This window comes from Corvus cornix, chromosome 4 (genome assembly GCF_000738735.6).
Source record: "Corvus cornix cornix isolate S_Up_H32 chromosome 4, ASM73873v5, whole genome shotgun sequence".
Taxonomy (NCBI): domain Eukaryota; kingdom Metazoa; phylum Chordata; class Aves; order Passeriformes; family Corvidae; genus Corvus; species Corvus cornix.
Window position 1 is genome coordinate 3367114 of NC_046334.1, and position 18576 is coordinate 3385689.

The 18576-nt window shown below is 42.0% G+C and overlaps 1 protein-coding gene and 1 long non-coding RNA gene across 2 annotated transcripts in view; both read right to left on the minus strand.

Moving 5' to 3' along the window:
* PRSS12 (serine protease 12) overlaps positions 1-6481 on the minus strand; it is a 33583-nt gene extending 27102 nt beyond the window's left edge. The window contains 4 exon segments of the mRNA XM_039550836.1: positions 6037-6162; positions 6165-6210; positions 6212-6325; positions 6327-6481. Of these exon segments, the coding sequence (XP_039406770.1) occupies positions 6037-6162; positions 6165-6210; positions 6212-6325; positions 6327-6353 (313 nt within the window). The 5' untranslated portion in view covers positions 6354-6481.
* Positions 6482-8440: 1959 nt separating this feature from the next.
* Positions 8441-18414, minus strand: LOC104693666. Its single transcript, XR_752586.4, has 2 exons — positions 18329-18414; positions 8441-14143 (listed from the first exon to the last, which is right to left on the minus strand). It is a non-coding gene; the product is annotated as an uncharacterized LOC104693666 (long non-coding RNA).
* Between the last annotated feature and the right edge of the window lie 162 nt (positions 18415-18576).

Below are 18576 nucleotides of genomic sequence, written 5' to 3' on the forward strand. Positions count from 1 at the left end.
TCATCTCCAAAAATAAGTTTATTTTAGTGCATGATTGCTTACTGTGATGCATGACACCTATTGAAATCAATACAGTGTTTCCGGAGTACACATTACACAATGCTTCTGTTCAAATATTTGAATAAGGGAATACTTGAAGAATAAAATTCTCTTCTAAGGTCTCCATGGCAGAATTTAGCTGACTCCTCTTTCTGTATTTACAGATTTCCCAATGACAGTGGTGGAAGAACTTAGTCATGTACACACAGCGAAACACACAAGAGAATTGTTAAAGGTAATTTTGTAACAAGTTTTAAGTATTCTGGATTTTCACCTGGTAAATTAATCTAGAAAGAAATAAAAAGAAAGCCTTTTTTTACAAGTAGGTAATATTAAACCTGCCATTTAATAGGCGTAACCAAATATACGGTATATGCACTTTGAAGTATGTATCAACCTCTGTCATATGACCAAGTTACAATTACGTAGCAAACAAATCAAAGGACACTAATGAGAAAATTATTTCTTTGTTGTTTACTCAAGATGTTGTGGTTTTCAGACACCTGGTAGTTACACTACCAGATCAAGAGATACATTAGCTGCATAGAACCTACCTCATAGAACAGAACCTTAACATCAAGACTTTCTTTCCAGTATATGAAACCCTTACTTCATAGTGAAACACAGCTCCGTGTTTCCTGTGTAAACTGATCCTAGGGAATTGCATGATAACAGCATCATCTGCCATCGTGTGTATTTATGCTGTATTACCAACTATCTGTTTATGCGTTAATATTTTAGTTGCAAGATAGTCAGTGTTTGCATTGTAAAATTACCAGGAAATGCTTTTTCACTTCATAGGCAGCAAGAAACCTAATATTTACCATGATTGTAAGCATACAGATTAATTCTTATTTTCACTGCTCAAGTCTACTGCTGTTCCATTGTAACACCTCAAGCACCCCAACACGTGTCTGAGGGGCTTCCTCTGTGCTGCCCCTAGTGCACAACAACTGGAGAAGGGCGTCTGCATTCCCTCTTAGAAAACAGGTCTGACTAAGTGTAGGCACTGGAGGCTCTAGGTTTCTGGAGTAGCATCTCATCTTTTTAAGCTATAATTTTTCAGCTATTTTAGTTGCTGAAGAAAACGAATCCTGTTGGGAGTAGGGCTAATGCAGTAGTATCTACTCTTTCTCCTCTCCGCCAGCTCAACACAGTGTCAGTCCTCTGCCTCAAGTGCTTATCGAACATACATTGCCTCAACACAAAGCTCAACAACATGGGACAGGAGCACCAGGATCCTGCCCATGGCTCTGCCCTCCTCAGCACTGGTCAGGAAGAGGGAGGATGAGGAGAGGTGACATGACCCCACAATAGTTAGAAACAAGGGCACGGGACACAAAGCAGGCCTACGAGACAGCTCTAGACACATACTGTGCTCTTAGGACAGACTTAATTCAGCCCTATATTAAAAAATACAATCTGCTGTCTTGACAGAAATTCCTTCATTTGTAAACATTCAAAAAGTATGTATGCATTTATTGTAATTGTGTTCTAGCTGAGGTTACTGATGGTCAATTCCTGTTGTTTACATACAGTCTGGTAATTTTAGTTGTCCTGGTATCTGCCCAAGTCAAAGTCTTTCCTATCTTCTATCACTGTTGAAAGGAGATTAAGTAATACTTGCAAATGCAAGGAAGTAAGGGTATCCAATGGGTGCTGCTGAGACTTGCTCCAGAACACCTGCCATTCAGGCTGAAGATGAGACACTCAGGAAAACAGGGGGAGGAAAACCACACAGCCAACTTTTAATTAACTCCAAAACGCAGAAGAGCTTCAAAGGAGTTGTGCTGTTTTGCCTGGCCTCTTTTCCTATTCTTTCTCATGTATGAGATGCTGGGTAACTTCAAACTCTCTTTTATTTTTTACATTTCACTGGGAATAAGCATTGTTACTGTGTGGCTGAATTGCAAATAGAATGGGAATCACTTCCACTTCTGCTGTATGTGTAAGTGCTGCAGCAGTGGGGTTTATGGTGTTGGCTAAAGGTGTGCCATAGTTTCTCGGTAAACACCTGTGCCCAAAGGTCTGCAACTTGGCTGTAAATGTAGGTTGGGAAAAGAGGAATCAGAGTAGAAATTGCCTGTGCCTTTCACCCTGGTGCTGTGTGCTCTGAAATGGCAGATTTAAAGCAAAGCAAAATAAGTAATTTCAATTTCGGAAATATGTAAAAACAACAAATATTTTTATTTCTGCCTTAATTTCCACGGTGTTCCAGTGTGGGATAGTGCTACAGAAAGGCCCTGCAGTGATAATTCATCTCTGTTGCCTTGCAGTCAATTAGGTAAGTCCAAGCTGACATCAAGTGTGAGGGTCTCCCATTGACACATGCTGTATATCCCAGGGGACCACACTGTAACTTGTAGTATTTCAGAATACATGGGGATGATCCGTAATACATATAAAAGAGCCTATCCCAGCTTCAGAATGGAACTAATTCACTGGTTTATATGAGGTTCTTGTAAAAAGCTACCTGTAGCACAGGTAAAACCTAACATTGGTTCAAATCAATGGAAACTTCCCTTCCCTTCCCAGATCAGGCCTGACTAAAATTGAAGAAATGAATCCTGTTGACTTCAGCAATATTATGTATGGTGCTCACTGTGAACAATGAATGCTGTTGTCTATCACTGTCCTGAGCACTGCTCTTAGTCTAAAGTTGTAATTATTTCCCCCTGGCATTTTAACCTTGAAAAAAGGGTACCTCCATCAGAACTACTTTTTAAGAACTATCTTGAGAATCAGTAGCAGTATTGCATACTCAGGAATCCTTATATTAGAACTTTCATAAATATTGTATACACTGAGTGTGTGATGTGCTGCGTTGGTTCCTCTGCAGCACTGAGATCCATCATGTCAGCAATCAATGGTTTAAGGCTCTGAGAAACTAAACTGAAACTGATCAATGTAATGGGCTCTGAAGGACTGCAGTTGTCTTATGTGGGCAGAGCTGGAGAAAATGAGGGGTCTCACACTGTGCAGCTCTGGTAAGAATGGTTCCAGAGGAGCTGCTTCTTAGAAGGAAAATATGGACATTCATGTTTAAGTTCTAATCATAAGCTATTAAAAAAACCAAAATCCTGAAAGTCATTCCATCAACTGCTTGGACTATAGTATAACAGGAAGGGAGAATAATCTAGTGTTTAGACTATGAGCCTGAGGCTTGATTCTTCTCTCACAAAAGTGTAGTGAAGCTTTATTTGATTGACATTAGTGGAATCACCTAGTGATAAAAGCAATTTTAATGGAAAGGTTCTAAAGTCCGTCCTTTCTGACTTTTATTTCCAGTTCTACCACTGACCTCTAACAAAGCCACTTACCCTGTTTTCTCTGTTTCCTCTTTGTAATAGAAAATAATTAACCCACTTGACTCAAAGTGCTTTAAATTAGATGTGTAACAACATAGCATGAACAACATGTGCAGAAAACTGTAACTATGTGCCACACAAACATCGTGTGGCTTCCAGGTACTGAGCTAGGCCTTGTTCTTGGAGCCTGAGTACACTACAGGTAAGTTGTTACTAGCAGTAACTAAAATATTAAACTCTGGTGGACTTACACTGGCTCTGTGTAGAGGGTACTCTCATATTCACTTATTGGCCTCTGTGATGTCCTTGGTTAATCACGATAATTTATATATATTTGTATTTGGTTTACTTGCTTTCAAGGCATGAATAAGTAATGTTACCCAGATATTTTTAGAAGGAAGGAAATGAAACACCAAAACCTATTGTTTTAAACTATGAAGCTGATTTTAGACTGGTACCATACAGTGTAATTGCAAAAGCACTTTTTAAACATTTTTTCATTGTTACTGTTTAAATGTAAAGCAGTGTAATATATACACATGCACAACGTTTAGCCTATTAACTCTGCAGATAAGTCTTAATCTTTAAGCTAGAAAACCCCAGAGATTCACAAGTAAGCCTTTGAATATGGTATTGTATTTAGTTATGGCAGGTGCCTAATACTGAGTACAGGCTTCCTTAGCCCAGCTACTAAAGCAAGAGGTGCAGTGAGTTTCTCTCGGAGTAGTCTGTCCCTCTCTCACTTTAACCACATCATCACATTGCCTCACTGGCATCTCTTTGCTTCTTGTAGGAAAGGAACATACTTCAGGGGGAATGTTATAATAATGTTTATTTCTGAGCAAATGGTTTGATTTGTGTCCATGTTCCGTAAGCCATCTCACTACCTCTCTAATTGCTTCCTATTGCCCCCATGGAGGCTTCTGGACAGACATTGGCCCTGGTGATGCCACTGGAGTTTACCACCGAGTCCATCAGGAACACATGATCTGTTAGAAAGTATTGGCTATTGTTCAGTAGCTGTGTCCTCTCTCTTAGCAGGGGCCAACCTGGATTTCCCTTTTCTGGGGGAACAAAGCAGCATTCTGAAGAGACTGAAGAAACACAGCTAAACCCAACTCATGCAGTATTTTGGTGGGTTTTTGCTTAAATCCCCTTTATGCTGATCTTACACAGGATACTGAAACTTACTTTACTAAGTGCAAGATTGGGTTCTTAGCGATAAACTGCTGTGTTCTTCACTACTGTATTAGCCCAAATCCTCATAAAGTATTTTGGGAACCAGACTGAAGAATTCTAAAAAAACCTATTAATATGTTGGGCTAAATTAGAGAAGCAACTGTGGCACCCTTTCTAAAAGTGAGACCAGTTAAAGGGCATGAAGTCTTCTGGGTTTTTCTTCATGTGTCTAGTTATCTTTTTTCTCCTCCATGCCATCAGCTGCCTGGTATTCTTTCCAGGGAAACATCTGTACTTCATAACGTCATTCTGTCTTCTTGAAGGAGTACATTGGACTTGGAACACAGCTTTGGAAGCTGCGTTGTTTTAAAATGTGTAAATGATCAATATAGACCTTGGTGCTTCCATATCCTCTTCATGTGGTATTTTATACCAATATGTATAATTATCATGTTGTTCAAATTAGCTTTCTTTTTTTCACACACCTTCTATGGCTACTGTTGGAAGAGAAGGATAACAATCCTTTTCAGTCATCTGAAAGTAAATTAATAAAAGAAACCGCTCACAACCCAAAGTCAGCTTTCATGACAGACAAAATAATAATATTAATGATCAACTTCATTGCTGGCCTTGTGCTATTACAAAAGATGTAAAAGGAAGGACAATAAAGTGGGGAATTTTAATTTTCATTTCAACAATTACAGTTGATCATGTTTAGTACAGCTATAGATAGGACAGAAATCTTAGGTAGGAGATAATACCAGAGCAATGCAGGAAAAAATGTGAAGTCATTCAAAACCAGACTGTACATCAATAAATTTGATGCCAACACTGATGAAATGTAAAGCTGATCAAGGGCTGAATGCTGAAATTGCTGTTCAGTCCTTACAAACTGAAAACTTCCACTGAAGTCAGTGGAAGTTCAGCTGGGAGTGTGTGAGGGGAGCACAGGTCTCTTGGCTCAGCTCACGGATGTTGTTGAGCACCAGCACTAACCTGTGAACCCCATTATCCTAAGATGTGGGGGGTAAAAGAAAGACATACTGTGTAAACAGTTCATCTTTGGAGCAAGGCATCCTTCCCAGTGCCAGTTCACTTTTGTAGACCAAGTGCTTCCCGGAGAAGTGAACCCGGTTACAAAAAAGGAATGCCAGCCAGCCTTGGCAAACTGAGCCTACTGAACGCTTACGGCACAGCTTTGAAACGCGGTTCACCTACCCAGTATTAGAAGAGCGGCGGAATAAACTCAGGCGGGACCTTCGTCTTTCCGCTGCATCCACTGATGCACGAGTTTAACTCTCCGAACAGCACTGGCGGTCACTTTGGCAGACAGTGTCCGTCCCCTCGTTCCCCGTTCCCTCCAGCGACCGGGAACCGGGTATGGGATGGGAGAACGGCGGCCGCCCGGCCAAGGCTGTCTCAGTGTCTGTCTCCCCCGCGCCCCGCAGCCCCGCGCACTCTCCCGCTCCGCCGCCACCCCGCGCCCCGGGCTCGCCCCCTCCCCGCTTACCTCGCTCGCAGTCAGCGCGGCCGCGCTCCGCCGGGCCCCGGCCGACCCCGGGGGCGCAGCCGGGCCGCCCCTCGCCGCCGGGCAGGGCGCAGGAGCTGCGGCGGCCCCGCGGCGCCCGGCCCGCTGCCCCCGCCGCGGCAGAGCGGGCGCCACGGGTGCCCAGGGGCGCTGGGCCCGCGGGGAAGCCCCCGGCGGGGCAGCCGGCGGGGGGCTGCGGGGGGCGGGAGGCCGGGAGGCTGGCGAAGACCTGCGCCGGCCCGCGGGCTCCGGGGATCGCCCCTATCACCAGCCGCCACCACGAAGCCGGCGAATGTCATGGTGCCAGTCCCGCCGGCTCGGGTCCATCTCCCCCTCTCATCGCGCCCGGGGTGCGAGGGGGGAAGGCGGAGCCGCGGCGTCCCGCTAATCCCCCTCGCCGCACACCCCTGCCGCCCGCCCCCGGCTGCCCGGCCCGCGGGGGCAGGGCGGGCGGCGCGGAGAGGCCGCAGCACCGGCGCTGCCGGCTCCCTACCTGCCGCAGCCTGCCCAGCGCAGCGGGGAGCGGAGCGGAGCGGAGCGACCGCCCGGCCACGGCCACGGCCCCTCGGGCAGCCTCGGCGCGGGGCTTACAGGGGGATGCGCCCCCGAGCCCGACCCCGGGGCTCCCCCGCCAGCACCAGGGCTGCCACGCCGATGCCGTCCCTCGCCCTCCCCGGCCGCCCCCGGGTTCTGCGCTGCCCGCGGTCCTGCCGAGCTCCCGCAGGTTCACCCCACCTCACTTGTCTCTCGCATTGGGGCTCCCCTGGAGCCACCTTCTCTGCCCTCGCCCCGTACTTGTGGCTCCCCCGACCTCCTACGCCCTCACGAAGAGCAGAAGGAGCCCGGGCAGAGCCTGGCCTGGGGAGCGTAGCTTCGGGGCGAGAGGGACATAACGGGCCCGCAGGGCCGGCTGGGGCGGCACAGGGATGGTGAGATCCCCAGGCGTGTCAGCGGGGAACAAAGGGGCTGGAACCAAACGCTGTGATGTCTTCGAGGGTTTAGCATTATCCCAGCCCCATGTGCTCTGAATAGTAATCTGCTTATTTCCAAGCACTGCAGAGGTCTGCATGACCTGATCATGTCTGATTTCCTTGTCCCACCGAGACGGCTGTCAGTTATTGCTGCTTCTTTGTCTAATACTGTGTGGTTGTTAATTTGGGGTAGTTACTATATTTTACTTTACCGCTGGTTTTAATCTATGCCGTTCATTCTTGACGTCAAATTCTGCCTCATGAAACACATACTGTGTATTGGGCAATTTGTCTGTAATATGAGTCTGTAGATTCACCTCTTCTTAAGATCCTTTTGCCTCTCCATTTTTTTTTTGTCTGCAGAGTTTTAATCTGGTTTCTGAGTGAGCACATCAGTATTTCCACTACCTTTTGTTGAGACAAAAGTCTAAAAAAAAGGGTGCTTTCTGCTTTCCATGCAGAATCCCACATATATCCAGTGAACAGAGCCCTTCCTTTAGCAGCCTCCAAGCTGTTGAAAAGGTGCAAAATGCAACTTTGCCAGTTTAAACTTTTGTTTGTAAGAACAAAAGAGCTCCAGTGCTACGGAAAGCAGGTCCTATAGTATTTGGGATTGCCTGTATTCATCTTAGTTCTGCTCATCTGTGGTTAATTCTTTATTGCAGCACTACAGTTTGTATTTTAATCTCTCACAAAGTTAAAGCATACTCTGCTGGGGTTTCTACAGCAACGTGATAACTATGCTATCACAGTGTCTGTTGCACTTCTTTGTGGACAGAAACTCACAGATTGTTCTTTCTTGCTGAGATTTCTTCTGCGGATATGTATATGCATTCTTTAAAAAAAATATCAGGACTGGTAAGAGTTTAATTTATTTTCAAAGTATTTGAATATATGCAAGGCATTAGCCTGAAAGCAACTCATTATGGCCACTTTTAAATTGTCTGAAATTCTGTTTCTGTCATGACAAGTTGGTTGCTTTTATCCTTTGGAAGGACCAGTTAAAAGCATGCTCAGCCTAGCTGGTTAAGGTTTCCTTCATTGCCTAGTAAACATCAAGTACCAGAAATATTTCATTTTCCCTGACCTAAGCTCTTTTTCCAGCCCTCTGTAGCCTGGAAGAGAAAGGGTTCTGCTGATCAGCACAGGGGGAAGAGAACAAATGAGTGTGATGAGTCTTGCAAAGCGCTTCAGGCAAAGCTCTGAGCCTGGCATTTACTCATGTATTCTGATTGCATTCGCCTCCCCAAGGTGTGTGGGCTCTGCAGTGAACTTTCTTTACCTATCTAGGGTAGAGGCATTTGTGCTTGAGCTTGCAAAATGGTAGTCAGCAGGATGTGGGGGAAAAGAGGAGAGGCTAAACAGGGAAAAAGGTTTGGAAGTAACTAGAATTCCAAAAGAAGCACCAAGAAGAATAAAAAGCAATGTTATAATTATTCACTTCCAAGACAGGGTTCAGGTTTAATGGAAGGATCCACATGTACAGATTCACTCTTGAACATTTTGATTTTTATCATGAGAACGAGCCTTCATTTGTTTTAGTAACTATAAATGAGCTTTCCCCGTGATAGGAGGTCTGTTAATGCTACAGGAAATAATGCTTTTGTTACAATTTACAAATTAGGGACTCGGTCTGGTGTCCATTCAAGACATTGATAGTAAACTCACTGTAAAAAGGAGGGGCACTGTTCTAAGGAGTCCTGGAGCTGACAGAGGGTTTTTTGCAGGCTGTATGCTTTGCACTTTGCTTGCAGCTTCTGTCTTGGCTTGAGCATTTCCAAGTGTCTCCCCCATATGGTTTCTCTGGTGTTTGAACAGTGTGAGCACATGCACAGTTTGTCCTTCGGCTCTGGCACTTACAGGTGCCATGTAGAGAATCGCTCTGATCTGCTTGACTGCTTTTATCACACTTGTAGGAAGCTCATTATCTCTGTGACTGCTGCCTCTGTCACATGTAGTCACAATCACTCAAAAGTTATTGGAAAGAGCAAAGACAAAGCAAGAGTTATGTTTATAGACTGTGTTTTTGAGAACCTTGATTCTTTTGGACTTAAGATGGATTCTCACACTTTAAATAACAGTAAGAAACTGCACTATGCTTTAAGGGTAGACTTTACCTTCACGTATTTAGAAACAAGAACAGAAGCTTGTTACTCTGATACAGCTTTAGAAAGATGCCAAATATGAAATGCTCTTAGTGCATTTGCTTGCCTTAAAAAGTGTTTTCTCTGCTGTACAAAACTGTTGAAAACTCATTCACAAATTGAATTGCAAATGCAAAAGAAAGAAAAATTATGTTTTCGTAGGAAAACAGGAAACCTCAAAATCAGTCTGGCCATTGCATATAACTTGGATTCTGAAATTACAGCATCCAGCTTTTCAGGGAAAAAAAGGCAAAAAATGCTGGAAAATAAACCTTTGGAAACTGTGCTAATTATACTCCTGCAGCAGCACAGAGGGACTTAAAGTCAGTAATCTGTGTTTAACAAGGCCTGTGTTTTTATAGGAAAGCAAAGGCTTGTTTTGGTCTTTTGAGATTGGTTGGGAGAATAGTCCATTAAGACGATATTACAGTGAGTGAACTGGCTCCAGGTGAAGCCCATTCCTCCTTTTGCAAAACAGCTTCAATACTTAGTATTCAGCTTGTACCTCTCGTGAACAGAGGTTTTGACAGCAGTCCCATACATCAACACTCATGACCAAAGCTGGGAGATCTGTGCTGTGCACTGGCAACTTCCATGAAAGCAGTCATAGGAAATCATCTGCCAGAATAGGTTTTCGTTTCTGTACAATTCCTCAGGGTTGACTGTTTTTTTCTCTACTGATATTTTACAGTCCCAACACCAAACTGTTGATAAAACAAAGAATAATGAATAATTCATAGTTATGAATGGATCTGACCACTCCAACACCCCCTGCTCCCCCGTATTTCCGTGCATAGATTCCTTAGGTTATCTAAGCAATGGAAATTGTAAATATTCACATAATACAGAGCAGTGTGGGTTATTCATAATATGCAAGGCTTGAAAGGAAACTTACTCAAGAGCTTCCTTCATCCTAATAGCTTTCTAAAAGCACTTGATAGTTCTTCCCTGTGGCTGGTTCTGATTTTGCATCGTGTGAGGGTACAGGTTATTAGAGGACTAATTTTCAATGAGTGATTCATGTGAATAGGTGAAAATATCTGATGTGTGGGTTAACCATGCAAAAACAGTAGTCCTGCATTGCAAAAATATTTAATACCCAGCATTTAAAATTCAGCTGGAGAATCAGTCTAATTCTGCTGCCATTTGAATCAATAGGAAAATTCACTGATTAGCCTCTTCCTGTGTTCAGTAAAGCTGCTTACCTTTATTTTTGAGTCGCTCATGCAGTGTGCTGTCAGCAGAGATTTTAGAAAAGCTGAGCACTTCCAGCTGTCGGTGGAATTCAGTTAAAATACTAGTGACAAGTGAAGGCCTGACTCAGTCCTGTCTTACTGCCCCTGATAGCCCTATCCAAGGTATTCTCTCCTGCATTCCCTCAAGTTGGTGTCAAGCAGCAGCACAGATGGGACAGCTCAGAGCAAGGGCTGACTTCAGGCAATGAGATATGTGAGAAATTCCACCAAGAAAGAAGTACAAAGCAGAGAAAATGTAGTCAAACAACCAGGCACAACAATGAAATTATTTTCATACTATCTAGCTAATAGCATACTACTTTTTCTTCGTATAATCAGCTACGCTGGGGCAAATAGATCAAGTGCTGGAATAAATGGAAAAACTTACACACGTGACTTAGTGGCACTTAGGGTGAGATCAAACACCAGGCTGAAGTCAGAACTAGGAGAGGAAGCAAGGCTTCACACAAAGGAGACTTCCATGTGCAAAATGAGCCATGGAATGGGTGCCGAAATGAGTCAACATTTTTAGGATGTAAGTCAGCGCTCTTATAAAATAATTTTATTCATCAGTGTCATTCTTTTTAACTACATGGGCAGCAGAAATTTGAAATGCTGCCAAGTCTGACTCAAAATTAATTTGGGTTTGTGCTTATGTGGGAGAGAATAGGCCTTTTGTTCATAATTCCATATAAGCTCTATAGGGTGACCCTGCGTTACACAGGATGTAGCTGAACAGCCGGTAATTGATGAGGTTTCCATTAACACATAACACAGTGTGCACAGTAATGAGATCACAGGAAAAGCTTTTTTAAAGTGTTAAGTACTTTCTTGTACAAGGAGCCGAGTTCGTATTATAAGGGAGTAAGAAACCTGTTTTCCTGGAACAAGGCCATAAGAAACTTGATTTCCTGGAGGAGTTCAAGACGTAAGTGCATATGTGCTCAACACTGGGTTCCACAGACACGATGAAGTAACTGCAGTTAAAGCTGAAAGGTAAACTGGATCACGCAAAACTGGGGACCAGTTTCTGTCGCATGTGTAAAGCAGGTTACAGGAGTACCAGGTGTAACACTTTGGAGCGCAGGAGACAGGATGTGTCCATGGAGTTGCTACTACTTCAGCAACACCCAGGAACATGCAACTGGTACAACATACAGGCCTGTTCACGCACTCCCAGGGCCATGGGGTTTGAGCCTGGTTTGATATTGCTTCCATGAGCAACCTCCAAGGACTCCTTATGTTCCTCTCACAGGAGAGTTCAACAGATCCCAAGTGTGCAGTGCCATGTGGCAGAGTGGGGCGTAAGACTGGAGTGTGAGAGCAGGAGAGCCCCAGCCTGCCTGTGTAAATACAGCCGAGGTGCTGCTCGATTTCCTGATGCTCGCAATGGGAGGTGAAGGCAGCATCCCGTATGTTGCAGTCTGTTAACTAGGTGAAAGGGGAGTCTGTGTAGCCAGCCTATAAATAAGCATATTTAAAGAGGCAAGAATATGACAAAGAAGATATTTTGAAGAAATGGAATAGAAAATTGCATTTGTTAACAAACAAGCTTAATGGAGCTTTGCTTAGAAATGGAACTTCAATTCCAAACCTGACTACCCTGAGTGTATGTGGGATTTGGTAAGTGAGTCAGTCCTTTAAGGGAGACAAAATGTGAAAAAAAAAATTGATGTTTTCTTCATCATAAAACATACATTTTGGACTCTTTTTCATATAGAAGGTGGCCCTTGCAAATGAGTCAGCATTAGGTAAGCGTGCCACAGAGCAGGATTAAGCCTTATTTATACAAAACATCCCCTGTCACTGAAGACAACTGGTTCACAGAGCTGAGATATATGACCTTCTACAGTTTCCTCTGACATTCATGTGTAGAAGGTTCCTTGGGGTAAACAATGCTTTATAAATGTACTTGTTTAAATAAGTCCTTCTCTCACAAACAATCCAGGTAGTTCCCTCCAATGATTTATGTCTGGAATGGTAGCATATGTCTTCTCTTTGCTCAGAGATCAATTTCTGAAAACATTTCTTAATAATACCTATTTGAGAATTTTGCATTTCATTGCTGTGAAGTGTAAGTGCAGTGAAAATCCCAAACCACAGAAAGTGAGGCAGGCAGGGTTGGTTTGTGTTTTCATCTTCCACCTAATCCAAGTCCCACCTTCCCATTAGCAGCAGTGGAATGAGGCATTTCTACTGCTTGCTACACAACCTTCAGCAGCAACACACACACAGTCTGTAAAGAAGACTTTTTGACAGAGTTTCAGAGGGAAGCAGGAATTACTTTAGTGCTGAGCTACATATATGCAATGATCTTTGGTCAATATCACCCAAATTAAATCCTACCTGTCTTAAATATTTTTGTTTTCTGCGAAAGAAATTCTAAAGACTTCATTCTCTTGTTCTTAGTAATAGTTTTGGATAACAATATCATTATTTTTTCAAAAGAACATGTATTCTCATACTTACTGAAGGGAAAGCTAAAAAAACCAGTTTATACTTATTTGACTCAAAGAGACTGGGTTTGTATTGAAAGCATGAGGACTAATTTTAAATTATCTTTTGTTTTACTTGCAATTTCTATTGTTTGAGAAGTTTAGCTGTTAAGCAGGGGAGTATATTGCTGAGTGTTTACAATCCATGTTCTATTGGCTATATAGGTTAATAATTCCATTGAAACCATTGAATTCCATTGAATCATCATCTCATGTTAGTGAGTAGATATTGTGCATTATATATACAAGCCTTAGTTTGCCCATACTGGTACCATTTTAAAAAATACAGATCCCAGTAGTTCCTAGCTTGCTTTCAGAAATATATGCAGAGCTGGAGCAACCATTTCACGGTGAATACTATAAAGTGATGTACAAAGATGTACTTGGTATTTGTGCCTCCTTTCAACAATGTGCTGAAATTTTAAAATGCAGTCACATATGCTTTAAAATAAATAAGGTGGGGATCCTGTCTACAGCTATTTCCTTGACAATCTAATGGCTCTGTGGAATTACACGTTCCAACTTACTGTTTTCATACTTAGCCACCTTGGCTGGCATAATGATATGTCAAGTAAAAGTAAAAATTAAAATTAAGCCCATTGGATTATGAAAAGCAACATATTTTTGCTGTCGATATAGCTATACAAAACACAGTTACTTCTGTTTTTATACTGACCTGTTCAGGACACTATTTTTGTAAATAAGCACTGTATTACTGTACACTCTACTTTTTTTTTACTTTTGACTTTTAAACATTGTTATTGTACACAATACCTCCTAACGGTATGTAACTAAATCCTACCAGACCAAATGTCCAGTTATATTAAGTAGAAATACTGTTAACTTGAAAAAATGTAAAATTTCAAACCTCTCCTTGCTTTATGATGATTATTACCCTGTTTTGGAACCATGTCTCAGAATGTTGCCATTATTTCAGCAGAGCCTTCATTTAGCCCTTAGAAATCGAGTAAATAACTTGTGCTGGGAGCTGTAGGAGGTGGACTTGCAATTTACATCATAGGATCATAGAACACCAGGTTGGAAGGGACCTTAAGGACCATCTGGTTCAAACTTTCTTGGCAAAAGCACAGTCTAGACAGGATGGCCCAGCACCGTTAAAAGTGTGCAATGTTGGGAAATCCACCACTTCCCTGGGGAAATTATTCCAATGATGAATAGTCCATATGTCCACTTCTTTTTTCTGCATATGTAGGTTTTTCTTCGTAAATTTCTCTCTGTATTTCCTAGGATCCAGGAAAAATGAAAAACAGAATAACTCCTTTCTCTAAGATTTAACTACAAGCCATCTTCTGGAATAACAAGAAGATAAACAATAAATTCAGGGCTATATTTTAAAATATTTTATGCAAATAACATGCTGGTGCAAAATACTCCATCTATTTCGATATGGAGGTAGCCAGGAAACATTAAATAATACTGAAAACAAAAGTACTGAGTATGTCAGGTAATAGATAAGGATGAGTTTTCTGGAACACAGAGACTTCAGACACAGGAGGTTTTCAGTGTACAAAGCTGCCATATCCGGTCACATTCTGCACAGTAGCAGTGTCCTTTATTGCCAGTCAGTGCAAACAAACCAGCTCTGAGACCACCACAGGACATGTGCACAAGTACCACATTTAAACATAAAACTGAATGGGTTTTGCAAGCAATGACACAGATTCTGACTGTAACATAAAACTGGTAGTCTAATTTATTATCTTGTTTTAAAAACACAAGGAAAACAGGAAAATTATTCATATTTTCTGATCTCAGTGCCTGTAGAGTTAAGTCTGGAAGTCAGTGAACACTGAGACTATTGAAATATGGCCTTTTTTATTCAAAGCATTACAAATTCACACTTCTTTGATGCTTTGGTTTGTAACAGTAAAGCCAAGAGATATCATGTCATTAGAGCTGTACTGCCCTTGAGTGGATCAAATTCAGCTCAGTGGTAGAACAAATAACATCACTGAACTGTGTAATTACTAGAGATTTGCTCTTGCCTCACTAAGGGGGCAGTGTTAAGGAGTAAATACAAGGCTAGATGCACTACAGTATAAAGCTGCACTCCACCCTCTCTTCTCATGATGTATTTTAAGGCATATACACAGACATTTCTGTTGAAAAGCATTCTCTGAATGTGGTGAGAAGCCAGTATTGCCTGATCTCCAGACCAAGTGGGACTTGGGGGAAGAAATGTAAAGAGACCAAATCTTACCTTTTGCAACACAAATTAACACATTGAATTTGTAAAATAGAATAGAATAGAATAGAATAGAATAGAATAGAATAGAATAGAATAGAATAGAATAGAATAGAATAAACTACACCAGACTATTACGTGGTCCAACTGCCTGATCACCTCAGGGCCGACCAAAAGTTAAAGGCTGTTGTTAAGGGCATTGTCCAAACACCTCTAAAACACTGACAGGTTGCCTGGAGCATTGACCACCTCTCCAGGGAGCCTGCTCAGTGTTTGATCATCCTCTCATAAAGAAATGCTTCCTAATGTCAAGTCTGAATAGCTGTAAATAGAATATTTTGAATTAAGAATATAGACTCTAATTTTGGTAGTTCGTGACATTTCTAGAACAAAACATGTTGATTAGAGGAATTTTTAAAAGCAGAAATCATTTTCATTCCCAGCAATTTGACAAATCCAGTGCAAGGTCTTAAAATCCTCTCGTGACCCATCCACATTTTTCAGCAAAATGAAGTTCAGTTCAAAAAGCTTCTCTAATTCTGCTCCAATCCTGCTGGTTTTCTTCCAGCAATGTTGGATACTGCTCGAGGAAGCCAGAGCAAAGTTTAGTTCAGGATATTTAAGAAACTAAGTTTATTCCATGTATGGGAACTAGAAATGTTTTTATCATTTTTTAAACTTTTGTGTGCAAGTCACTTATTCTTGCTGACAAAGTAGAATGAAATACGATGCCATTCAAAAGCAAAGGAGTTACAGAATCTCTTTGAAAATTCCTGTCAATGGTCACATCCAGGTACGATTTTGTGGTGCAGAGGCAAGCAGCTCCAACATCAAGGCTTCATGTCCATCACAAAGGACATGTCCAAAGCTGGGTCAAATGGCAGTGCAACTTGATCTAGACGAAGTGTGAAATCGTACCACATGCCGGGCAAATTATCCACAGCCTGTGGCAGAGTGTTTATGAAGGCTCTGTTTTGGCTGGATGCTTGTGGGCTTACTAATGACAAGCAGTACTCGCCTAATAGAGACTCTGCTGCTACTTATTTACTTCCAGTAGCTTTTTAAACAGAAGCGCAGCTGCTGCAGTGAGTTTGTACAGGTTCAGGGGTGTGGTGTTTTGCAATACACTCATTAAGTCAGATTTGCCTTCTGGTGGGGACATAGCTTAAGGCAGAGGTAGAAAAGCAAGCGCAGCCACGGTCCCTGGGTGTTGGGATACTGTCAGTTGTTCAAAATAGGCTCCAAAACTGAGGTAACAATGTGTAAAGATATTTCGAAAGAGGTAGATCTAGGTACTTCATTGAAAGCATAGGGAAAAAGGACACGAAATAAGAAGTGTGATGTTAGTCCATGCTAACATCTGTTTTTCTATTACAAAATATTCTTATATTTTCTGTTTTTCTACTAATCTGTTTTGAGTTAAGAGATAAATTTCTTTCTCATTTCGTCTATTTGGTCCATTTGGTGTTTTTAATTTATGAATTTATTTAGCATCTAATAGGGCACAATGTAGTTTGAGTTTTGTTATGTGAAGAACAATTGAAGTGAGAGAACAGTGCTAAATTAAGCAGTTTGGGCCTAATTCAGTGTAACTTTTTCAGTCATTTCTACCAACACAAAATAAGTAGCAGTTTTTTGCTAAATGGAGTAGTCTAGACTTGAATATATGTCAGTGTAACACAATTCCCAAATGGGTGTGAAATTTTATCATTATTTGTTAGTGTTTTATAAATACTTTATAATGCCATAAACGGATAAGCAAAAGTGGCAGAGCATGTCTACTTATTGCACAACCACCTGACACTGGAAGTAGATACAAGTAGGCTGGAGGACAGGAATTGAATTCAAAATTACCTCAACAATAGAAGCAATTAAAAAGATTGAATGCACCTCAGTAAAGAGAAGTTACTCAGGGATAATCAGTTAAATAAAAACAGGATGAGATAACAATTGGCTTCATAAATATGAAGGATAATATCTGGATAATGGATCAGAGTTGATGGCACTTCCACAAACTCATTAGTCACCATTAGACCAGCAAGAATTTGGTCTGATACTTACCTTAACAGGAACATGGGCTGGATACAAGGCTCAGAGAGCTGAAACCACAGCATGCACAGAGAAGAAGAAAGGCATGGAGCATTCTGCAAAACCACAACTTTTTTGTTTTGAAACAGTGCATGTGTACAGCAGAACACCTTCATAGCCATTAATGTTTGTAAAGATCAGCTCATCTTAGCAACCAGTTCTAAAAATGGAGTGCAGGCTCCTACAAACCTCATCAGATCACATCCAGGAGGAAGTGATTTTGTTACTGTGCAGAGACTTCTACTGTATTCATTACAGCCAACAATACCAAAGCAGTGTACAGTAGCATGAGACAGCTACTGACCTTTTTTTTCCCATAACATTTCCATAGATAGGACACTATAACTAGTAATGTATTCCCGAAGGAGATAAACAACTTTTGGTATTTTAGGGTTTTAACATTTCAAAAGCTCCATCATATTTCTAGGATATTCTATCACTGAGAAATGTGAGTAGCTGGAAATGGTTTCTTTCTGTATTAGTCTACACCTCTTTCATTTCCTTCTCTTCATGCATCTTTCTCAGTCTTCAGTGTGACCTGCATAATGTCATTGACATGTACACAATATATGCCACATTCCAAAAAAGGAGAGTAACATCTTGTATCATGAAAGTATGCCAGTGTCTGGCACTCAGAAACCAGCAGAGGAACAGCATGCTCTGTGTAGCATAGAGCTGAGTGCACTTCTCAGCTCTTGCTGGCCACATCGTTGGGTCTGGCAATTACAGGAAGAATTGGTCCGTGTCAGGAGAGCAAACATCAGCATTAATTGTAACTGCGGGATAATTTGTAGAGTTTCTTTATTCATTTGTTAAGTTTCCTTTTGTGAGATAGTAGGGACTGACGTTTCTTGCGGACCTTTATTTCCGTCTTCATTCTTGTTGCATTCTGAATAGTTCTCAGAAAATCAGCATGAAATATGGATTAGACACATTCCCAGACAGACAGTACATAGGAGAGGGGACAAAGGAGGAAGCGGGAAAGACACTAAAAATCAGATGAAAATAGCTTCAAACATTCTGCAAAACTCCCTCACAGCGGAAGTTTCTAAAGGATTAGAAGATGAAAGCGAAACATGAAGGTTAACCTACAAATAACTACACTGCATGCTGGAATTGGATATAAAGGATGTACCTTAGAAAAACCGACCAGGTGCTTAAATGGTCACAGCTGCGATACGGCCTGAGCTGGGTGTCGCCTCAGGGATGGACCGTGCACTGCAGCGGCTGAATGAAGATGAACTTTACACCTACACTTGAACAACGCCTGCATCCCACGCAAACGAGCGAAGCGTCGGGCACCGAGCTTTCCCTGAGGGAATTGCGCGGCACGGAAGTGACGCGCGGGCGGGAAGTGACGGCGGCGGCGGGAGTGCGGCGGCG